Genomic DNA, 24878 nt, shown 5'->3' with positions numbered 1-24878 from the left:
GGAAGATTCTTATCCCTTATGGACCCTGCTGGACTGGACATGTAGGGCTAGCATGAAATGTAAGCTTTGGCCAGATGCTCTGTCACTGTTGGAGAGGGTCAAACTGCAGCAGTTATAAAATCCAGGCACATAAAGGTGCGATGGGAGTTCTTCTTGTGACAGGAGAGCTAATCGGAATCCTGTACTTGCTCCCATTCATATCTTTAGGGGCAATCCCTTGGTAACTGCTTCCTTTTACCTGGTAGCCTCTAGACATGGTGGAGAGGTTCACATACCTAGGTGTGCTTCAGACTTTGCATGGCAGGTAAAGATAGTCTGTGAAGAGCCCAGGACCTCCCCAGATTGTCATCAAGCAGAACACACTAGTCCCCTTCTGCAGGTATCCTTTGTCAGGAGCAAGGAATGTTTTAATTACTTCAGGAGACTGGTCCACCTGGTGTTAAGCCCTCTTTCCTTGGCTGATTTTCATCCTCCTTGGAGAAGGAGACCTTTTTCCCTGGTTTACATTTAACCGCTTCAGCTCTGGATGGTTCACCCCCCTTCCTGACCAGGTCATTTCTTTGCGATCCTGCACTGTTGTTTTAACTGACAATTACACAGTCGTACAACGCTGTACCCAAATAAAATTGATGTCCTTATTTTTCCTACAATTAGAGCTTTCTTTTGGTGGTATTTTGATCACCCATGCAGTTTTCATTTTTTGCGCTGTAAACAAAGACCAACAATTTTTTTTTTGAAAATTTTTATTTCTCTTTTTTCTGGCACTTAAAAAAAATTGCATTTCTTCATCAATTTAGGCCAATATGTATTCCATGTGTTTTTGGTAAAAAATTAAAAAATCTCAAGCGTATATTGATTTTGCGTCTACAAAAATATACATGGGATTTATGGAATTTATTTTTTCACTAGTAATGGTGGTGGTCAGTGATTTTTAGCAGGACTGCAACATTTCTGTGGGCAAATCTTACACTAAGTGACACTTTTTGGAGACCAGTGACAATAGTGATCAGTGCTTAAAAAATATAAAAATAAAAAAATGCATGGTCACTGTACGAATGACACTGGCAGGAAAGGGGTTAACTGTGTTCCCTGGGAGTGCTTTCTTACTGTGTGGGGTATGGTTTAACTGTAGGAAGACAGAGATCCATGTTGCTGCTTAGCAGGAACATGAGATCTGTCTTCCTTACTAGCAGAACTGCGTTCTGCCTTGCTTACATAGCCGTTCTGCCTCAATTGCGGGTTCCTGGCGGACATCTGGTACAGGTTCGTGATTTTGAACTTTAATGGCTGCCCTGTCGCAGTATATGTGTACGTGGGGCAGTCCATAAGCAGTTTAATCAGGCAACTGACTGCTAAGGATCTTGTTTCTGGTTCCACAGATGCTGGTTCTTAGATCGAAGGGATTCATTCAGGGAAGCATTCCTAGTTCTGTGGTTTGAGGTCAGGTTTGTGCCAGCAGGATCCCTCTGAAGGTTACCCTGAGGCACTGGTCTCTTACCAGAGGATGTTTTAGGATTCTCAGTTTTATCCATCCTAATCTTTCAATCAAGATGAGTTTGTAGGTTTGAAATTCCTGAGTTATATGGTGGATTCTCTGAGTCTTGCTTGGCGAAATTGGTTGTCTGGCCAGATAATCTCTTTGGACACAGAGTTCACATCCCTTGATCCTAGGGAGCCAGGGGTCTAAAGGCTTTTAGTGCGAGGACCTATTTTGTCCTAGGTTCTCTCATAGGGTTGATTTTTCTTCTGTGGCTTGTCCCCATTTGTTGATTTATCTCTGGGCTTTTTTTTTTTAGGGATTTTTCTCTACATGTTTTAGCTATGGGACAGGAAGTAAAAGCAAATCTCTCCAATGGCAAAAAAAGACGGGTTATAGCCCTCCCTTGAAAATGAACAAAAAAATAAATACAAATGCCTATAGTTTAGTTTTAATGCAACTTCAAGATTCGGACGTAGGTTAAGATTTGGGTGGCTCTTGGGCTATAGGCACGCTCCAATGCTGTTTCTGACTCTCCTGACAGAACGTGGATCTGTGTGTTTACACACACAGATCCACGTCCCGGCTCTGTTACCGGGCAATGGCCGGTCCCCGGCGGACATCGCGGCCACTGGGCATGCACACCGGGTCCCCAGCGATGCGGCGCGCAAGGAGAGAACGTCATATGACGTCCACCCGGAGGGAGGAACAGTTCCAGCCGCCATCATTTTGCAGTACGGCAGTAGGGAACGGGTTAAAAAAAAGGGTCATATTTGTATTATAGCTAAAAGTACAAAATATTGTGTGTGTTTGTGTTTTTTTTTTTTTTGGTCGCTCTTTTTTTTCTTGACAGCACAAAAAATAAAAACTGCAGAGGCTATCAAATACCACCAAAAGAAAGCTCTAGTTGTGGGGAAAAAATATGTCCATTTTGTTGTCAAAGTTGTCCGTTAAAGTGACGCAGTGCCAAATCGCTAAAAATAGCCCAGCCATTCAGCTGCCAAATCTCCCGGGGCTGAAGTGGTTAAGAAAGGGGATTTTTGTATTAACATTTAGGGCCACTTCACACCACATGCAGTCCAGTGTTTGTTTGTTTTGTTTTTTTGTTTTTTTTCTGCATTAAAAACGCATGGAAATTAGGTTATATTTTTCAATGGCATAGTTCACACCAGTGCAGTCAGTTCCAGTGCGTTCCAGTTACAGAAAAAAAAAATAGAACATGTTGCATTTTTTCCTTTACTGGAATGCTGTAAAATGCACTGGAACACGTCTTTATTAAGGTTAAGAAAAAAAAGGAGGGGGGGAAAAAATGCACTGGACTGCATCAAAAACGCTCATGCAGAAAAGCATCTGGAACACATCCAGACTGCGTTTCTGTGGTGTGAACTGGCCATAAATGTCTTATTCTTCATGTTAATTGAAGGACACAAGATCACCCGTCTGTTTATGATCATGTTCTAAAAAGGCCTTCCATAGACGTTTGAATCTTGACCAATTCCTGTTTAAACTGTCTGAGATTCGAACCGAGTATGGGCAGGCTGAATGTACCAGGTTGATCAATCAACTTTGGTACAAGCATGCTAGATTTTACTTGCAAAGATCCCTAGCGGCTGCTAGCAATAATCATTCTCTCTCTCTCTCTCTCTCTGATCAGGACCCCCGTGAGTCTGGTTGCGGGTCCCGTGGACCCGATCGTCTCACGGGGAGATGCGGAATTAAACAGAATCTCCCCGTTCTGCGTGGCAACAAGTTACACTGATCTCTGCTCCCTGTGATTGGAGCAGAGATTAGTGTTCACTAACACACAGCCATGCCCCCCACAGTTAGTAACACGCCCCTAGGACACACTTAACCCCTACACTGCCAGTTTCATTTACACAGGAATCTGTGCATTTGTATAGCACTGATTGCTATATAAATGACAATGGTCCCAAAAATGTGCGATGTGTCCACCATAATGTCGCAGTCACAATAAAAATCGCTGATCGCCGCCATTACTAGTAAAAAAAATAATAATAAAAATGCCATAAAACTATCCCCTATTTTGTAAACGCTATAAATGTTGCGCAAATCCATCAATCGCTTATTGCGTTTTTTTTTTTTTTTTTTTACCAAAAATATGTAGAAGAATACGCATCGGCCTAAACTGAGGGAAAAAAAATTTTTATATATTTTTTGGGGATATTATAGCAAGAAGTAAAAAAATGCGTTTTTTTTTTTTTTCAAAATTGTCGCTTTTTTTGTTTATAGCGCAAAAAAATAAACCGCAGGGGTGATCAAATACCACCAAAAGAAAGCTCTTTTGTGGGGGAAAAAAAGGACATCAATTTTGTTTGGGAGCCACGTCGCATGACCGCGCAATTGTCAGTTAAAGCAACGCAGTGCCGAAACGCAAAAAGTGGTCTAGTCTTAAGCCAGCAAAATGGTCCGGTCTGAAAGTTGTTAAACAATCCCTGAAAACTCATCTTTTAGCAAGCTTATTTCGCCTTCAACTAGCAACTAATTTTACTTAACTCATCCCACACAGCAGCTAGCATTTGCATAATTTCTCTTCTCTTTAGCTTGAAAGGAGGGCACCTCTAATTCTTTAGTCTTTAACTATATTGTAACTTACAGTCACGCTTTATTTTATAAAGCTCTGCGCAAATTGTTGGTGTTATATAAAACCCTGTAACATTGTTTTTTTTTTTTTTTAAACGAGATTACTATGCACCAGAATAATACCACAAGCTACAACAGTTAACAGCTGAAATCTCTCAATGTATATGTGATTTCTATACATGTTACCTGCATTCTGTAATTCATTGTTTCTTCTCTCAATAAACTCTGAAAGTTTAAAAAAAAAAAGACTGTATAATATTTGAGAAGAGGTTATCCTTTCTCGCTTACAATTCTTTTTGTTTGGACATGCCTGAACCTCCTCTAGGTAACAGTATAACCTAAATATTTCTGAATTCTGGTGTCGGTTAATAAACTACAATAAAATGATTGTATGGTGAGCACAACTTTTTTTTTTTTTTTTTCTTGCTTCACATAGTACATATGTATATGGACTATTTAGGAAGGATATTTATTCAAGACAAGCTACTCCGTGATGGTGATCCTTCAAGTTCAGTTCTTGAGCTGGCTTAAATTTTCTGTTTTTGGATTGACAGCTTGAACCTTTTTAAGCCCTACTGTTGGCTGGTGAGACTGTCTATCAAAGTGAACAGTATTAATCTTTTATAGGTGGGAGGGGCCCAGCTCTCAATTCTTAAATATTCAAGCAAATAAATGTATTTAAAGCCTGCTTACCTTATACAATTTTCTTAAATTTCCTTTAGATCTGCCTTCAACTATATGGTGCATGGCCTGCCTGATTGCATACAAACTGAAAGTGTTTAGGTTTGTGGTTTTAGCAAATCTAAAGGAAAGTTGTACAAGAAAGTTGTATACTGTATGGCCAGCCTTAGTGTGCTTACAATACCCCATTTGTGTGTAGTTTGTTAGCATGTACATGAAGATATCCATATTTGCTCATTAGATATGTGGGCTCTGATTTCTGCTAAGTAGTACATTTATTTTGCTAATGTATATTATTAGGCAGTATGTACAGTGCAGATGTTTTAATTTACTAACAAACCATTACTATCACTTTACTATTAGACTGCAAACAACACATATATTCTTATTACTTTTCAGGTCTGGGTAAGACGAAGCGAAAGACTAGCACTAGAGATGCTTCACCTACTCCGAGTACTGATGCAGAATATCCATCAAATGGTATCAATGCTGAACGAATCTATGACTTAAATATTCCAGCCTATGTAAAATTTGCCTATACGGCAGAAAGAGATGATGAGCTTTCTCTTGTGAAGGGTGCAAGAGTCATTGTTTTGGAAAAATGTAGTGACGGCTGGTGGCGCGGAACACTCAATGGACAGGTTGGATGGTTTCCATCAAATTATGTTGTAGAAGAATGTGATGAAGCTACAGCAGATTCACCCAGTTTTCTCAGTTTGAGGAAAGGTGCATCAATAAGCAATGGGCAAAACACTAAAATTCTCCATATTGTTCAGACACTGTACCCATTTAGTTCAGTAACTGAAGAAGAGCTAAACTTTGAAAAAGGAGAAATAATGGAAGTAATTGAGAAGCCTGAGAATGACCCTGAATGGTGGAAATGTAAAAATTCCAGTGGGCAGATTGGCCTTGTTCCTAAAAACTATGTTATAATTCTAAGTGATGGTCCTTCTTTAAATAGTTCACATGTTCATCAAATAAGCTACATTGGCCCTGCTTGTACAGGACGTTTTGCTGGAAAAGCATGGTACTACGGAGGAATTACAAGGCATCAAGCAGAATGTGCCCTAAATGAAAGAGGAATGGAGGGAGACTTTGTCATTCGGGACAGCGAATCTTCAGTGAGTAATTCCATAGTTGTCTTTCTCATAATACAGCATGTCACATTAGTCATTGAATCCTTTTTCCTGTTTATCAACAAGCCTTTAAAACCTTTTTGGGATGAATATGCAAAGATTAAAAGACTCTTCGGGGCAGATGTGTTGTAGCATTTATTGCTAAATTGTTTTTGGTTGCTCCAAAGCTAGCATTTTTGTGCTTCCTTTACTACTTCATGAACCAGCGACCCAGAGTCAATGTGTTTACCAGGACTCCTAATAGATATGATCTAGTTAATTGAATTGGTGATGAAGGAATAAAGACGATATAAGCCTCAGTGTATGAATCATGGACAAGAAGTCCACAATGATAGCTACCCTATTTCTATACAGACCTGTACCTTTTTTTTAAATATTTCTGCTTGTGTAATAACTTAAAACCCTTTAATACAGAGGGGTAGTCTTCTGATATGGCCTGCGATCTTCTGCTCTGAGATGATGGGTCAGCAAGCCTAGATTGCAGGTTGCCGACCCACCATCCAAGAGCATCTGTGTTGTGGATGGAGCTGGCGGTAGAAGACACAGACTGCTGTGGATGGAGCAGAGCTACATAAGCCGCCTCCTATAGCACCAGATCCTGTCCAAGGCAGAGTGATACCAAATGCACTCTGCATGGGACAGCAACCTACAGAGTGGGATGCCTGCAGACAGTGGCGATTCCTGCAGAAAGTGAAAGAAGGGCTGTTTATGAAAACCACAGTTTGGGCATCAAAGCAATTGGCATAATATCAGAGTTTTGCAGAGTTTGAGCATTTGTTTTGCAATGGTTATTAGGCTGCTTTCACACTGATTTGCATGTACAGTGCACCTACAGTGGTCACTGTAGGTTTGCTGCACTGAGCCATAGACTTCTATTATATCCTGTGGGTTTAGTGCACTTTCAGAAAGTACACCACACCTGCAAGTTATAATAGATGTCTATGGCAAAGTGCAGCAAAGCCACAGGTGCACTGCAATACACCCGCAGTGTGGGTAATCTGAAGAAATCGGGTGTGAAAGCAGCCTTATGCAGGCCATACATGGTCAAATTTCGAACAAATTTTCTTTTCAAAATCGGAAAGTTTTTTTTTTTTTTGTGATCCGATGATGCCACCATTGATTTTCGAAATTCGGCCGACCAAGCCTTCAATTTCACCTCATGTTGCTACAGAAAGAATTTTTTCGTGGCCGGGAATCTTCTTCTTTTCTCTCCGTAAATTTTCTTTTCTTATTACATTTCTCGCACGATTCTCCCATCATTGATTAGAAAATTGTTTGTTTTTCAAAAAATTTCCAACATGTCCGATTCCTCAAACTTGATTTTGATTTCCACACGAAAGTCGGCTGTTGCTGCAGCCCACTAATAATGCGAAATTCGTATGAAAATTCTTACATACGATTTTCGAAAGAAAATTCTTTCGAAATTGGAACAGTGTATGGCCGGCATTAGGCACCTTTCCCACGATCAGTCCAATTGGGACCACCTGTCCGTTTTTTGTTTTTGTGATTAAACAGTACATAAACATCCAATGAGTCCCACAGAAAATTATGATCCTGATTGTTCTTCATTAATCACTTCTTGACCAGCAGCCACAGTTGTACTGCGGCAGGTTGGCTCTCCTGTGCGGATCACGGCCATTGTACGTCGGGCACGTGCACGGCGGTCTGTGGGCACGTGTGCCCATTTGCTAGTGGGGGAGTCAATCAATGGGCCTGGCGGACTCTGCCGGCTACTTACGATCGCTCCACAGTGGCAGAACGTGGATCTGCCAGTGTAAACAAACAGATCCGTGTTCTGTTAGGTAGAGTAGAGTGAGATTGTCTGTTGATTAGAGATCTCTCAACTCCCCCTCTGTCAACTCCCCCCAGTTAGAAAGACCTCCTTAGGGAACATTTACCTTTTGATCACCCCTGGTGTTAACCCCTTCCCTGCCAGTGTCATTTATACAGTAATCGGAGCATTTTTATAGCACTGATCACTGTATAAATGCCACTGGTCCCAAAAAAGTGTCCGATCGGTCTGCTGCAATGTCGCAGTCCTAAAAATCGGAGATCACCGCCATTACTAGTAAAAAGAAAATAATAATAAAAATACCATAAATCTATCATCTCTTTTGTAGACGTGATAACTTTTGCGCAAACCAAACAATATATGCTAATTGAGATTTTTTTTTTTAGAATACATATTGGCCTAAACTGAGGAAGAAATTCCTTTTTTTTTGGGGGGGGGGGATATTTATTTTAGTAAAAAGTAAAATTTTTTTTTTTTGTTTATAGCGCAAAAAATAAAAATCGCAGAGGTGATAAAATACCACCAAAAGTAAACTCTATTTGTGGGGGGAAAAAGGACATCAATTTAGTTTGAGTACATCGTCACACAACCGCGCAATTGTCAGTTAAAGCACTGCTGTGCCATATCGCAAAAAATGGTCTGGTCAGGAAGTGGGTAAATACTTCCGGGGCTGAAGTGGTTGCGCTAATCGCGACTGATTTCCATATCCCTCAAGTGGCATGCACTCTTCAATAGGTTGAGAATCCCTGCTTTAATGAGTGAACACATTCGATTGGTGGGTGTGAGGGAAGGTGGTGGGTGGATTTCTGTTTAGAGTTTTGAGGCTTGTGCAGTTTATAAGATTACCTGTGGGGTGTGTCTTCTTTTTTGATTACATTGCTTTAAATTTAAGTCAGTCTCAAATGTAATATCTTTGGATCAGATGGAAGTAATACAACAAATCTTAAGCTGCAAAATTTGAATCTTGGCAGACTTTTTAGCCTTAGTTCTGTATCTAGAAAAAAAAATAGTTTTGGTCTCCATAGAGGTCAGTGTGATTGTCTCTAAAAAAAAAAAAAATCAGTAAAAAACTGTGAATGACATCGCCCCCTTACTACTGGGTTGAAATGAACACAATCCTGCATAGTAAAAGGCTGCAGGGTGGCGTGAATGAATACGCCAATGTTACCATTCTTACCAAGCTGGCAGAGCTTTAAAACATGTTTTCACTAAGCTCTATGGTTGCAAGCATTACTGAGAAATTATTCTTCCAATTTCACAACAGAGGCAGCGAAATCACAACTTATTTCCTTATTTTCTGACAGCAGCCTGCTAGCCTTCTGATGTAAACAAGGAGCAGCTGCTGTAAGCTGTTAAAAACCGACTGAAACACCACTGCAAAGTCTCTGTTGTGACCTTTTGAGGATGAATTACTCTACAGTACCTGCAACTACAGAGGTCAGTGAGCAATTATCAAAGCTCTTTTACTGCTTGTTAAAAATGTGTTAATACTTTAATGTCCATAGTCTGGGCATTTTTCAACAGGGGAAGAAAAAAAAAACTGTTGTACATAACTTGCTAATGTACACGTTTTTAGCAGGTTTATTGCCAGTGCTTATGCTGATGTGGGGGTCTTCTGACACTGCGACACTACATCTCGATGTCAAAGCTTTTGTTTTGTTTCAGCGAGTCCTCAATCTTGCAGTGTTCCCATTCTAAAAGTGACACCAATCTATATCTGTATGCTCTAAAAAATATTTTAATAACCCTGTGAGTTATTTTTCATGAATTTATGATTTATTTTTTTGCCTCCTTGTAACGTCCTCCCTCAGCTCTCAACCCTCTCCTTTTTCCCCTTCCTTCCATTTTTATGAAATGAGCAGTTCACTGCTCTATGTATACTGCAAATCCCTTAGTTCAGTCATCTAGGCAGTAAGCAAGAGATGGTGGCTCCATTTCTACATACCGTGGGACCATTGAGAAGGTAACCACCCTTTTACAGGGATTTGGATCACAGCAGCAGCAAAAAAAATTTTGAGAGTAATAGAAGTTTTCTTCCTTTTTTTTTTTTTTTTTTCCTTAACCAAAGTTTTATGTAACTTTAACCTCTTAACCACTTCAGCCACGGACCATTTTGCTGGCTTAAGACCAGACCACTTTTTGTGATTCGGCACTGCGTCGCTTTAACTGACAATTGTGCGGTCGTGCGACGTGGCTCCCAAACAAAATTGACGTCCTTTTTTTTCCCACAAATAGAGCTTTCTTTTGGTGGTATTTGATCACCCCTTTTTTTTTTTTTTTTTTTTGCGCTATAAACAAAAATAGAGTGACAATTTTTTACTTTTTGTTATAATAAATATCCCCCAAAAATATATAAAAAAAAACATTTTTTTCCCTCCAGTTTAGGCCGATACGTATTCTTCTACATATTTTTGGTTAAAAAAACGCAATAAGCGATTGATTGGTTTGCACAAAAGTTATAGCGTTTACTTATTTTACTTACACATTTACTTTATGCCATTTTTATTAATAATTTTTTGTTTGCTAGTAATGTCGGCGAGCAGCGATTTTTATTGTGACTGCGACATTATGGCGGACACATCTGAAATTTTTGACACGTTTTTGGGACCATTGTCATTTATACAGCAATCACTGCTATACAAATGCAGTGATTCCTGTGTAAATGACACTGGCAGTGAAGGGGTTAACCAGTGGGTGCCAGCGTAGGGGTTAAGTGTTCCTAGGGGCGTGTTGGGGGCTGGGCTTTCTTTTAGTGAACACTGATCTCTGCTCCAATCACATGGAGCAGAGATCAGCTGTTTACAACGGCATCTCTTAGTTCAGCCGCCACGTGAGACGATCGCGGGTATGCCCGCGGCGATCGAGTCCGCGAGACCCGCGACCGGACTCACCGGCAGGCCAGCAAATTTAAAGGGACATACAGGTACGCCCATTTGCCTGCCCCATGCCATTCTGCCGACGTACATCGGCGTGTGCCGGTCGGGAAGTAGTTAATCTTTTTTTTTTTTTTTTCCTTTTCTTTTTACAGGTTGCATGTTTTGAGTTAGAGGAGGTCTAGGGCTCTCCCGCCACCGATTAAAAGTGATCTTGCTGAAAATCCACCAGAGACCACTTTTGTCTTGTAGTGGTCCGCCGGCTGAACACGAGGATACTGGGGTTATGGCAGCTAGCGGCTGCCATAACAATATCCGTCCTCACAGTAAGAACGTATATTGGCGTGCAGCGGTCCGGAAGAGGTTAAAAACCAAGTTAATCTTTTTAGGGAAAAATAATAAATGCACGTATTTTTGCAGAAAAAAGTGCATGTATTTTTCCTGCAGGAGCCTGAAAAGCATTGCACTTGCGATTAGAATGAATGAATGAAATACTTGTATAGCGCACAATGCGAACTGAATCGCCTCTAGGCGCTGTGGCGAGCTTTGATCATCTGCTAAAAGAGGAAGGTCTTGAGTTTTTTCCTAAAAGCCAGGTGATTTTCTTCCAGGCGGATGTTGATTGGTAGAGCATTCCATAGCCGAGGCCCTTGGACAGCGAATCTCCGATCACCCTTGGATTTATACCGGGCTTTGGGCACGAGGAGGAGGTTTTTGTTGGCTGATCGAAGACTGCGGTTTGGTGTGTAATGATTTATTTTCTCCATTAGGTATTGCGGAGCTTCTCTATGCACGCATTTGTGGGTGAGGCAAAGGGTCTTGAACGTGATCCGATTTTTTTTACGGTTAGCCAATGTAAGCTCCTCAGTGAAGGAGAAATGGATTCCCAGGGTTTTTTTCCTGTTATCAGCCTTGCCGCCGTGTTTTGGATCAGTTGTAATCGCGCAAGTTGATATTGTGGTAATCCTATGTAAAGCGAGTTTGCGTAGTCCAGTCGTGAATTAATGATTGTTCCAACTACCACTGCTTTGTCATTCTTTGGGATAAAAGGAATGAGTCTGCGAAGCATGCGCAGCAGATGGTGAGATCGACTGACTACAGATCCTATTTGCGCATCCATTGACATTTGTGCGTCTAAAATAACCCAGAGACTCTTCGCTTTGGTCTTTGGGGAGATAGTCTGCCCAAAGACGGTTGGTGGAGACCAGGAGGTTTTGGTTGCGGGCTTATGATTTGGGTGTAAGATAAGAAGCTCTGTCTTTGATTGGTTCAGCTGGAGGGAGTTGGTGGTCATCCAGTCCTCTATTGATTTGAGGCAGTTTTCAAGTTGTTGTTGGTGATCTTTTTTTCCATTGATCCGGAAATAAAGTTGCGTGTCGTCAGCGTAAGAGTGGAAGCAGAGATCTGAGCATCTCATGATTTGAAGGAGTGGGCGAATGTAAATGTTGAAGAGAACGGGTGACAACGGAGAGCCTTGAGGGACTCCGCAGGTGACTGCCCGAGTTTCGGAGAGGAATTTTCCTAGTTTCACTGTCTGTGACCGATTTTCCTAGGAAGGACGCGAACCATTGGAGATCTATGTCTTGGACTCCGGCTACTTCTGTGAGGCGGACGAGTAGAGTATTGTGATCTACTGTATCAAACGCTGCACTTAGGTCTAGCAGTACGAGGAGACACGGCTCTCCGTCATCTGCTGCTTCGAGGGCGTCATCCCAAATCTTGAGGAGAGCTGTTTCTGTTCCATGACCCGGGCGGAAGCCTGATTGCAGCGGGTCCAGGAGTTTGTGAGTATCCAGGTGAAGTTGTAGCTGATGTACTACAGCTTTCTCTATGATCTTAGAAATGGTGTTGAGGCTTGTAATCGGCCTACGGTTGTTTGGATCCTGAGGGTCCAGGTTTGGTTTCTTGAGTAGAGGTTTGAGGATGCTGGGAACAATCCCTTCATGGAATGATCGGTTTATGAGGTGGGTTATGGTTGGAGCCACGATGTCGGAGCATTCTTTCAGTAGTTTTGTGGGGATGATGTCAATAGGTGAGGTACTGTCACACAGTTTATTAATGATGTTTTTTGCGGTGTCTACGGTAATTGGGGATAGTGAAAATTTTGGCGGTTGCGGTATGTTGGTGCAGACATCCTCTTTATGTATTTGCTGGCTGAGGTTGGATGTTTTCTTCTGACAAATTGTATCCCTGATGGTTTTGACTTTATCGATGAAAAAATTAGTAGATTGTGAGCGCAGTGCCAGGCTCCTGCACACACTCCCTCCAGGTTTGTTCCTGTAACTCTGTACAGGTGTTCAGTTCCAAAGCTGGAGGAAGAGTGAATGAACTTCAGCATCCTCACTGTTCATTGAGAACTACAAGCCAACTACCACGATAGAGAAAGATGGGACTTGTAGTTTATTCATTCCCAGTTCCCTGTGAATAAATGTCTCTGTGGGCAGAGCCCCACACAGCTGCACCATTTTCAAAATGTGACAGTAGGTGCAGGAAGAGAATACCCTGCTTGCTGTCACAGTGGAAAGGGTGAGGGGGTAAGCGAGGCACCAGCTGGACCATGTTACATCCTAAATAAGGACGTGGCCTGTTCCAAAGGTGAACCTATCCTTTAAGTCCACATTTTACCTACTATATGTTTATTTCTAGTCTAGATGGATGCAAAATAACTCTTGACTTGCGCACATACTACGATATTTACATAATGTTTGATATTATAAAAGAGCTAGTATTTTACTGTTCTGTAAACAATCATATAAAATGATATGGTTGCATAATTTAGGTCTCATTCACACAGCCAATGATTCGCATTGTAGTGTGAACAGGTTGTTTGCAGCAACTGTAAATTCAGGTGCTGCATGCAGGCAGCCCATGGAAGTCTATTAGGGCTTGGTAGATGCCCAGACACAGCTGCTTGTCCTAATTTGACAGGTGTGCGGGTGAGCTGACCAGAATGCGGACTGAGTTTAGGGCCTCTCAACCACACTCCAATGTCTGCAACGTTTGGACTCTGTTGTATCTGTGCAGTTGCTGCATACTAATAGATTTCCATGAGCTACATGTACGCAGCACTTAGAATTCACAAAAGCTGCAAAAAAGGGCCATTCACGCTTTACATCTAGACTGTATGTGTGGCCTTTTAGTAAGCCTGTAATAATCGCCAACAAATCTAAAATGTCTGGAAATGTACATATGTTTGTCTTCATATTATTTTATTTGTGTCTAATGAGGGCCCTGGATCCTATGCCGAGGCTGTATACAAAGCCTGTCCCAAGTTGAGAGTAATTTCCAGTCCCTTTTGGAATTGAACTGTTGAATGTCAGGGGGAAGCTTGGTACTGAGCAGGCATGTCTTACTGAGCAGGCATGTCTTAATCCATATATTTTTCAGGATAATCAAGGTCCTATAAAAAGCATACTGTGCGTGTGTGTGTGCGTGTGTGTGTGTGTGCGTGTGTGTGTGTGTGTGTGTGTGTATATGTATATGTATGTATATATATGTATGTATGTGTATATATATATATATATATATATATGTGTATGTATGTGTGTGTGTGTATATAATCATGCACTATCCCTGCCAGGGAAAGAACCAGCTACCTCACTTTACCAGCACTATTAGTTTTATATGCTCTAGTGAGCATGACCGGTTCGCTTTAACCACTTCTGCTCTGGAAGATTTATCCCTCTTCCCAACCAGGCTCTTTTTTTTTTTTTTTTTTTTTTTCTTTCTGCTATACGGCCAATTGACGCCCCCCCCCCCCCCCAAAACAGAGCCTTCTTTTGGTGGTATTTGATCACCTCTGTCTTATTTTTTTTAGTTTTTTGTGCTATAAACAAAAATACCAACCAACAGTGTTTCAAAAGTAAACCTATTTTCTCTTATATTCACCAACTGACACAGCTTATTCTCTTTAGGCCATTGGGTTGTTATGCCACCTTCAGGAGAAGACTAGGCATTACATGTTAACGTGATAATAAAACTAGAACTTTCTAGTTCCACCCAAGGGGTGGTCCCTTAGGTAACAACCCCTCAGCCTGCTACTGCAGCCTCAGTTTTATTTTGCTTAGTGGAGAAGGACCTAGGAACCCTGACGGGCCCATCGGTCCGTCTTTTCTGCAGAAGCTTGGCTTTTTAAACAAGATGATAGATCATGTGATCTGCTATCAACAGCCGACTGGGTGACAGGCTGGATACCCTTATCCTTGTAGTCTCCCCAGCCTGGCCATCGAGCGTGTGCAGACCAGAGCTCCGTGCTGGGTAGGCCACGACGAAAACTCCGCTCCAGAGGGGGTCGGTGAGCTTTTATGCTCCAGGGCGCACATAAGACCGGGCTACTGATGTCTGCGTCAGTGTGCCGCGGCCAGCAGCCACCCTGTACTGATCAGAGAGTGAGTCTGTAATGGAAGGTCTCTCAGCTCTTCAAGACTGGTAAGTACAGCTCTCCCTATCTTCCCCCCCCCTCCCTGTGGGGGATGCTGCATGTGGCGGCTGAGCGGTGTGCGTGTATGTGTGTCTGTACATGGGCTCTCACCTGTGAGGGGGCTGCGCTGGCTGGCTGTGTCCTGAGTCCTATTTCTCATGTCCCTGGAGGTGCCTGTGTCCGTTGCAGCCCTGATCACTGCCAGCTCTGTCCCTAATGGTTTCAGCATCAGTGGCCATCTTAGGTGTGGGCAAGGGAAAGCATGCTCTCCTGTGCTTCGGCAGCCATTTTCCCTGTGATTTGTCCTTATACTGGACGCCAGCGGCCATCTTATAGAAGTCTAAGAAGAACAAGTTTTTCAGCGATCTCTAGCGGCAACCTGTGTCCCTGTGCTCTGGCGGCTATTTTCCCGGTATTTTATGTCCTTATACTGGACGCTGGGCGGCCATTTACTTTGAGCCTGAGCACTTTACAGAGCAGTTTCAGCACCATTAGCAGCTGCTTCCACTGATACAGAGCGGATCCCTCTGCACCTGGCAGCCAACAGAGACCACAGGCACTACTTGCTGGATAGCGTAGAACCCTTCAAGGTGGTGAGTCCTGCGGGAAACAGCCCCTCAGCCAGCAGCAGTAAGGAGGGTGGGACTGTCACTGTCCTAAGTTCCCTTCGAATGGCAGACACAGGTTAGGGTCAGCATGGTTTCAGAAACTGGTGTTTCTTCCCCCGAAGTCCAGGGAATTGCAACCGGTTCGCCTGCGGAATGCAGTGCCCTTGGGCGCCTTGTCAGCGGTTCTCAATTCATTCATTGCCAAGATGGAGACGGTGCGTGGGCGCAAAGGTGCTAAAAAGCGGCCCCTGCCCCCCCGTCCCTGTCCGTCCTCTGGGTAGAGCTCTGACCACAGACGCTGGCCCTGCTGAGGCTTGTGGCCTCTGCTCTGTCGTTTCAGATGGCGCTGACCAGGAACGTCCGGACAGTGCGTGACAAATTGCTTGTTGGAGCACTTATCACAGCTGTGCATGATACCCTGAAGATTCAGGAGCCAGCAGATCCCTCTGCTGATGTAGCGGTCCCTTTTTGGGTCCCGTAAGCCAGCCATTCACCTAAGGTGTTCTCGTATCTGACTGACTTATTTTGACAAGTTCATTTACAAGGAATAGGGTCGACCGCAACTGACCTTTCGGTCCCCAAACACATGGCGGTGCTTTGCCCCTTCTCAAAAAGTGGTCGGCTCCTCTGGTCGTGGACCCCCCAGTATCTAGGTTAAACAAGGTAACCAGGATCCCGGTAGAGGGGACTCTTGCATTTAAGCATCCCAATGACCGGAAGAACGAGGCAGTGGCTCGTTCCCTGTTTATGGTTGTGGGGTCAACCATGCAACTAGTACTGGCATCCTCACCTGTGTCGCAGACACTGAGTGGGCAAAACTGTTTCACCGTGAATTGGAAGAACAGCAGGCTTCTCCTGTCTGCGTGGAACTAGCAGACCAACTAGTGTATGGCCTTAAGTACGTTGTGATGTGGCCCTGGATACCCTCCCCCTGTTATCCTGGGCTTCAGTGTCAGCAGTGGAGCTGAGGCGCCTGATATGGTTGAAATGCTGGTCTGCTGACCAGGCATCCAAAAAAGCCCTGACGGATCTTCCCTCCCTTGGCAACCAGCTCTTCGGAGCCTCTTTGGATGACATTATTAAGAATGCCACAGGTGGTAAGAGTACTCTACTCTACTCCCACAGGCCAGGAAGGCTAAGGAGCCCCGCCGTAGGCAAGGGCCCTCTTTTTTCCGCTCACAACCGGCTTTTTCGTCCACCCAGAGCTTCGGGTAAACGTCCTCAGCCCAACAGGACGACCACGGAAGGGCAGAAACGTCCCTGGAACCGCAAGCCTAACAAGCCTGTGAACAAAAGTGCTACCGCATGAAGGTTTGCCCCCACCCATGACCCGGGTGGGGGGTCGCCTTGGGGAGTTTGCAGCCCGGTGGTCCTCTTGTCTGTCCGACCAATGAGTCTGCGATCTGATTTCCTACGGCTACAAGATAGATTTCCTCTCTTGCCCGCAAAACAGATTCTTCCCCTCCAGCATACCTGTTCTCCCGGCTCGCCAGGAGGCCCTCTTGGGGGTAGTAGGGGACCTACTGAATCACAGGGTGATTCTACCTGTTCCGGAATCGGAACGTTTCCAGGGGTTCTACTCAAACCTGTTTGTAGTTCCCAAGAAGGAAAAGGGTACTTCCAATCTTGGATCTAAAAGCCCTCCATCACTTTGTGAAAGTGAAGAGGTTCAGAATGGAATCAGTTAGCTCAGTAGTCGCTGCACTCCATCAAGGGGTCTCCCTGGTGTCCTTAGACATCCAGGATGCATACCTGCACATACCCATATGCCTCTGGCATCAAAAGTTTCTGCGATTGCAATCAGGGAAGCCCACTACCAGTTTGTGGCTCTCCCTTTTGGTTTGGTATCAGCCCCCCCGAGTCTTTACCAATGTATTGGCTCCTGTGTTGGTGTTGCTACGGCAACGCGGGATCGCGATCGTGGGTTACCTAGATGATCTCCTCCTGAGAGCTTCTTCTGCCTCAGAATTAGAAGAGGATGTGGCGATCACCATGCAGACCCTGCAAGAATTTGGGTTCCTGTTGAACCTAAAAAAGTCGGTGATAGTACTGACTCAGCGTTTGGAGTACCTAGGCTTGGTGCTGGACTCCAGGGAAGTGGGAGTGTTTCTCCCTTCAGACAAGCTGCAGACTCTCAGAGCCACGGTAAAACTGCTGATGAACAGCAAGTGGTTGTCGCTGCGCTTCTGAATTCGAGTCCTGGGACTCATGGTGGCCTCCGAGGCAGTACCATATGCCAGTTCCACACCAGAGTCCTGCAGAAGGAGATCTTCACAAAGTGGGACAGATCTCCGTTGTCCCTGGAGCAACAGATCCAGGTGAGTCAGTTAGTCAGGGGTTCCCTGATCTGGTGGCTGAGGTCTCCGGCGCTTCAGTCCGGGAAGTTGTTCCTACCTCTGAAATGGACGGTGGTCGCAGCGGACTCCAGCCTATCCGGCTTGGATGGAGTGATGGGAGTTCAGTCGACTCAGGGCCTCTGGTCGACGGAGGAATCCAAGTTGCTGATCAATCTGCTCGAACTGAGAGCGATCCGGCTATGCCTCCCCACATGGTCAATGAGACTGCAAGGGCGTCCGATCAGGATCCAGTTAGACAACGCCACTGCTGTGGCATATACGTCAATCACCAAGGAGGAACAAGAAGCTTGGCCGCCACACGGGAGGTCGCTCACATACTTCGGTGGGCAGATCGACATATAACGGCCCTGTCGGTCATTTACATCCCGGGTGTATAGAACTGGCAGGCAGACTATCTGTCGTCGGATGCTGGACCCAGGAGAATGGGCGTTGCATCCGGAGGTGTTCAGGCTACTGTACCTGTGGTGGGGCACACCAGACGTGGATATTCTGGCCTTCCGTCTCAATCGGAAGGTGCCGAGATTCGTGTCCAGGACAAGAGATCCGCGGGCAGACGCGCTGTTGGCTCCCTGGGATTACCAGCTGATCTACGCCTTTCCTCCACTGAAACTGTTACCACGTCTGTTTCGCAGAGTGGAAGCCGAGGTGATCCCAGTAATACCGATTGCCCCAGATTGGCCTCGGCGTCCTTGATACGCAGACCTAGTGCGCCTGGTGGCAGACGCTCCCTGGCGACTGCCGTTACGAGAGGACCTTCTGTCTCAAGGTCAGATTCTCCATTCTGCTTTACCATCGCTGGCTTTAACGGCATGGTTATTGACAGACAGGTGTTGAGGAATCAGGGTCTGTCAGACCCGGTAATCCCAACTATGTTGAGAGCATGGAAATCATCTTCTCGGAAGATATATCTTCGTACCTGGAAGGCCTGCATCTCCATGTGTGAGGAGAAAGGATGGCATCCGCGCTCCTTTTCTATATCCAGGATCCTGCTTTTTCTTCAGCAAGGGGTGGACCAAAAATTGGTGTTAAGCACCATTAAAGGACAAATATCAGCTTTGGCTGTCCCTTTTCAGTGACCCCTGGCATCTCACTCTATAGGGAGTACTTTTGGTAAAGGATTAGAAAAAATATATAATAGCCGTGCTTAGGAAGCAGAATATTTTTAGGTTGCTGCCACCCTCTAAGCCCTCAGCCCCTGTTAGGGAGCTATGGCTGTTTAGCTTTTTATAATGTTATTATAGGGCTTATGGCGCTACCTATACCAGAATGACAAATTTATCTAATATAATGCCCAGGTTATATTTCCAAGTGCTCGTGCCAGTGTATAAACAATGGAATTGGCTTATCCACACACCACGTTACCAGTCATATATGCACTGTACTATTGTAAAGGAAGGGGAAGGAGGCTCAAATCAATATCTTATATGGAGACAGATTCCATAACAAAAGGCCCCTTTAATGCTAATGCGTGCTCACTTCCCACCTACCCCCTTTTATGTACACCCCTCTGTGGTGCGCCCAAAATGTATTGTACCCGAGGTGGGTAATGGGCGTAAACTAAATAAGTATTCCTTTAAATCTAAGTGGTGAAATGTGAAAAATAAAAAATAATGAAAATAGAAGATCCCAATAAACAAATAACTATACGTGTTTAGTGTATCCTTCTTACAGGAAGGATCTAGGTAATGTCCACATGAACGCTCTATTGTATCTGATGTAGTACAAACTCCAGATCCTTATCTCACAGATACTATAGACTCCAACGCCATTAGAAAATATTATAAACTAATAGTGTCCTCAAGGTGCAAATAGTGCTAAAGTGCAATACGTGCAAAAAAACTTGATGCAGCAAAAAACCATCAGAAAAAATATACACTAGGCCAATGCAAAAAAATATAAAAGCTACAGTGCAGAAAAAACAATAATTGCAACAATATTTTAGACCGTACAGACAACCGTATTAGGTTGTCTATACTAAACAGCAATCCACAATAATCAAGTGCAAAGATTATAAAGTTTGCTAAAATATACAACAGTAATGTCCCAAAAAGTGCCCAGTGAAAGCTGTATATATAAAGTTCAATAAATGTCTCATGAAGTTCCAGATGCCTCAAAAAAGGGGAGCAAAGGTGACTTTTGTGTTCACATAAATCCAGTGACTTCTGTGCTTGTGCCCCTTTGGGTCCCCACTCATCAGGTTCCTTTTACGGGCATGTAGTATCTCTGCCTGTGTATGCCCTGTATCGAATACTTCCACCTCCTTGCTGTGTAGTTGGTACCCAGATGGCGCTCCTTTTCAAATGATGATCAGCGGGCAGGTGTTTCCTGTATTCTAGTCTGCAGTCCCGGCATACAGCGTTTCCCCTGTCCTATTTTCTCCACAGCTCTTCGTAGTTCCTTCAAAGAGGAGGAGGAACTAGGAAGAGCTGTGGAGAAAATAGGACTGGGAAATGCTGTACGCCTGGACTGCAGACCAGAATACAGGAAACACCTGCCCGCTGATCATCATTAGAAACGGAGCGCCATCTGGGTACCAACTACACCGCAAGGAGGTGGAAGTATTTGATACAGGGCTTACACAGGCGGAGATACTCCCTAGGGGGAGAGGAATCTGGTGAGTGGGGACCCAAGGGGACACGAGCACAGATGTCACTGGATTTATGTGAACACAAAAGTCCCCTTTGCTCCCCTTTTTTTGAGGCATCCAGAACTTCATGAGGCACTTTATTCGTTTATAATATTTTCTAATGGCGTTGGATTCTATAGTATCTGTGAGATAAGGATCTGGAGTTTGTACTACATCAGATACAATAGAAAGTTCATGTGGACATTACCTAGATCCTTCCTCTAAGAAGGATACGCTAAACATTCATAGTTATTTGCTTATTGGGATCTTCTATTTTCATTTTTTTTTTTTTTCACATTTCACCACTTACATTTGAAGGAATACTTATTTCGTTTACGCCCATTACCCACCTCGGGTCCGATACATTTTGGGCGCACCACAGAGGGGTGTACATAAAGGGGGTAGGTGGGAAGTGAGCACGCATTAGCATTAAAGGGGCCTTTTGTTAGGGATTCTGTCTTCATATAAGATATTGATTTGAGCCTCCTTCCCCTTCCTTTTCTTCTTTTTTTGGGTTGTTATCTTCTTTACAATAGTACAGTGCATATATATGACTGGTAACGTAGTGTGTGGATAAGCTAATTCCATTGTTTATACACTGGCATGGGCACTGGGAAATATAACCTGGGTATTATATTATAGATAAATTAGTCATTCTGGTATAGGTAGCGCCATAAGCCCTATAATAACATTATAAATAACTTTTGGTCAAGGGGTGCGACATGTAGTACCTCCGGCGCTTTTGAAGCCACTATTTGAAAATATCAGAGTTTTCTCTGTTGACTCTTTCCCAGAAAGTGGTCTTTTTAGTGGCCATTACATCGGCCAGGAGGGTTTCGGAACTGGCGGCCTAGTCCTGCAAGTCGCCCTATCTGGTTATCCACAAGGATAAGGTGGTGTTGTGTCCGCAACAGTCTTTCCTTCCGAACGTAGTCTCGGCGTTTCACATCATTGAGGACATTGTGTTACAATTTCTGTGTCCTAAGGAGGTAGCCCTTCGTGCTCTGGATGTGGTTCGGGCTCTGAAGGTGTATTTGTCTGCCACGGCTCCCTTCTGGAAGTCAGACTCACTGTTTCGGTGGCTGGTCCACAGAAAGGCATGGCGGTCTCATCAGCCACCATTTCCAGGTGGATCAGACAGATTGTAGTAAAAGCCTACGCCTTGAATGGGCAGGTGCCCCCCTTTCCCGTCACGGACAACTCCACAAGGGCAATCGGAACGTCTTGGTCCTTCCGACATCAAGCAGCTGTCGATCAAGTGTGTAAAGCGGCGACCTGGTCGTCTGACCACACGTTTACAAAGTTCTACAAGGTAGATGTCAGTGCATTGGGTGATGCCTGTTTTGGCCGCAAAGTTTTGCAGGCAGCTGTATAGTTGCAATTGCATATGCAATTTTTTCCTGTTTTTTTTGTGTAAAAACACAGTACCTTTTAAATTAATGCACTGTTGATTTTGTTACCGCAGTTTTTGGTGTGGTTTGAGGGTAGTGCTGCTCTGTTGAGGAGTACCCTGTTTTTATTTTTATTTTTTATTTTTTTTGTGGTGGTGGTTTTTCCACACACTGTAGTTTTTTTGTGGGTAAAGTTTGTACTAGCTCCCACATGCCATGGTGGATGAAGTATTATGCTGTTTTCCCACCCCTCGTTTTGGCAATGCTTGAGGACGTCCCAATGGTCTAAAGCAGGGGTTGACAAATTTGCTTGGAATCTAGGAGCCAGCTAAAAAAGTTAGGAGCCAGGTCCGTGACGGCGATCTGGACCTGTCCCTGGCCTGACATGGAGACGAGTGAAGGGAAGATGGCCCCCAGCCCCCCACCTGTCTCCAAGTCATTGCCCATAGCTCTTAGTATTGCAACGACCACCATTTGTCCCTCTGTCTGTCACACCATATTTGCACAGCGGACTTACAAGCGCACTTTTTTTTTTGGAAAAATAATTTATTTAATAAAAAAAAATAAGACAACAGTAAAGTTAGCCCAATTTTTTTTTATATTGTGAAAGATAATGTTACGCTGAGGAAATTGATACCCAACATGTCATGCTTCAAAATTGCGCCCGCTCATGGAATGGCGACAAACTTTTACCCTTTAAAATCTCCATAGGCGACGTTTAAAGAATTCTACAGGTTGCACGTTTTGAGTTACAGAGGAGGTCTAGGGCTAAATTATTGCTCTTACTCTACCGATCGCAGCGATACCTCACGTGTGGTTTGAACACCGCTTTCATATATGCGTTCGCTTCTGCACGCAAGCTTGGTAGGACAGGGCGCATTTAAAAAATTTTTTTTTTTTTCTTATTTTAACTTTTTATTTTTATTTAATTTTTTTCACTGTTTTAAAAAAAAAAGTGTGTCACTTTTATTCCTATTACAAGGAATGTAAAAATCCCTTGTAATAGAAAAAAGCATGACAGGTCCTCTTATATATGAGATCTGGGGTCAGAGAGACCTCACATCTCATATTTACACTAAAACACAATTAAAAAAAAAAAAATCGTCATTTGAAAAAAATAAAACAAATAAAATGTCCCTCTAAGAGCTATGGGCAATGACTTGGAGACAGGTGGGGGGGCTATCTTCCCCTCACTCGTCTCCATGTCAGGCCAGGGACAGGTCCAGATCGCCGTCACGGACCTGGCTCCTAACTTTTTTAGCTGGCTCCTAAATTCCAAGCAAATTTGTCAACCCTTGGGTTAAGGTGAATTTCAATTTTTCAGTGAGGTTGTGAGTGCATGTGTGGTTTGACTGCCTTCTGGCTTTTCTGATGTGGCATGCTCCACCTGAGCTCAGCTGAACAATCGTGTTTATGCAAGGGTAGCTTTTAGAGTTGTATTAGCTTTGTAAATATGCCACAATTCCAATTTATGATGAAGGATTTCAGTCTCTTAATGTGGTTTTTGATGAATGTTTATTTATACAAATTTATGTGTCTTTCTATTTTACAGCCCAGTGATTTTTCAGTTTCTCTAAAGGCATCAGGGAAGAACAAACACTTCAAAGTACAGTTCGTGGACAGTGTCTATTGTATTGGGCAAAGGAGATTTAAGAGCATGGATGAACTGGTGGAACATTACAAGAAAGCACCCATTTTCACTAGTGAACATGGAGAAAAGTTGTATCTGGTTAAAGCACTACAGTGACATCGGACTTGGCTCTGGCCCTCAAGCTTCAAGCCTTAGTTCCAAATAATTACTTCCATGGAACAGAGCCATCATTACAAAGGAAACGGTCTTAAAAATACAGGTTCTTCTTAAATCACAAACACTCTTGCATAGTATTTTTATCTTTTTATTATTTGTGCGTTTGTTCTGTCTTTTTCTGTTTGTAAGTCATCTTGCCCTCAGGTTAAAGAAAACCTCACTCAAGTGACCATTGTAAGCACTCACTGTCATGCCTTGGTTTAAAGTTTCCTATTCTGCACATGTTTACAGTACATAGCTAGCTATTGCTAGCAAGAAGAGTAGGAGGCAACTTGAAACAGTGTTAATATGCTCTAAATTTTTTATCATGTAAAAAAAAAACTTTATTAAAATACATTAGGCACAGTTGACATGCACTGAAGCCGCAGCAAATAATAATGTAGATATGCTGTATCGGTTGTGGCTGTGAATTTTGTAGCCTTGTTGCTTACCAGGTAGTATACTGAGACAATGCATAGGCTCTAGAAACACTCTTTACACTGTAATGTACTCTGCCACTGCAATACCTCCTCACCTCGCTGCAGAGTACACTAAGTAAAGTATTGTAGCAGTATATCCGAAAATTACTTTGGTAAAAATGATTGTAGTAAATAGTTTATTTGGTATGTAATTACTACAGAATTAATAAAGTGGATAAGCAAGTTATTTAATTCAAAGTTTTACATGAAACGTAACCAAATGTGCCATCCACATTTTTTTCTATTGCTCTCCTGCCTGTTATAATTATACATTCATGTATTTAATTCTGAAAGTCAAATGTATGTGTAGCTGACTGTCTATGCTAATACAGACAAATAAACTTTTGTTTTTGAAATGTTTTTTTTTTTTTTTTTTGGTGTTTAAATGCACTTTTCAGGTGTATTTCTTGGTAAACAAGTGAGATTTATTGAGACATCTGATATTAAGAGACATCAGCTCTTTAGAAGTACTTACTGTTTGCATCCTCCTTGGCTGGTGAGGTAGCTGGGTTACTCTGTGCTATTGAAGGGTCCACTTAGTGTTGAAGGGAATCTGGCAGAGGAAAAAAAAAGTTTTAATCTATTTACAGGTAGGGGTATAGCGCTGTTAATTTATTATACTCACATCAGTCCCTGCCCTCAAGGAGCTTT

General features: G+C 43.3%; 1 protein-coding gene across 5 annotated transcripts in view; it reads left to right on the top strand.

Annotated features, from left to right (window-relative positions):
• The window catches only part of NCK2 (NCK adaptor protein 2), a 107514-nt gene extending 82931 nt beyond the window's left edge, over window positions 1-24583 (top strand). For 3 of the 5 annotated variants that reach the window (XM_077482638.1, XM_077482637.1, XM_077482636.1), the window contains 2 exons: window positions 5159-5880; window positions 23515-24583. In XM_077482638.1, coding sequence (XP_077338764.1) covers window positions 5159-5880; window positions 23515-23709 — 917 coding nt within the window. In that variant the 3' untranslated portion in view covers window positions 23710-24583. Of the gene's footprint in view, window positions 1-5158; window positions 5881-8991; window positions 9125-23514 lie in introns of all 5 variants that reach the window. The other 2 variants (XR_013274583.1, XR_013274582.1) reach the window with 2 other exon arrangements.
• Window positions 24584-24878: the final 295 nt, after the last annotated feature.

Source organism: Lithobates pipiens, unplaced genomic scaffold (genome assembly GCF_037356315.1).
Source record: "Lithobates pipiens isolate NorthernLeopardFrog02 unplaced genomic scaffold, aLitPip1_a1.2 Scaffold_16, whole genome shotgun sequence".
Taxonomy (NCBI): domain Eukaryota; kingdom Metazoa; phylum Chordata; class Amphibia; order Anura; family Ranidae; genus Lithobates; species Lithobates pipiens.
The sequence above is the reverse complement of the archived record's forward strand: the minus strand, read 5'-3'. Positions and strand labels throughout refer to the sequence as shown.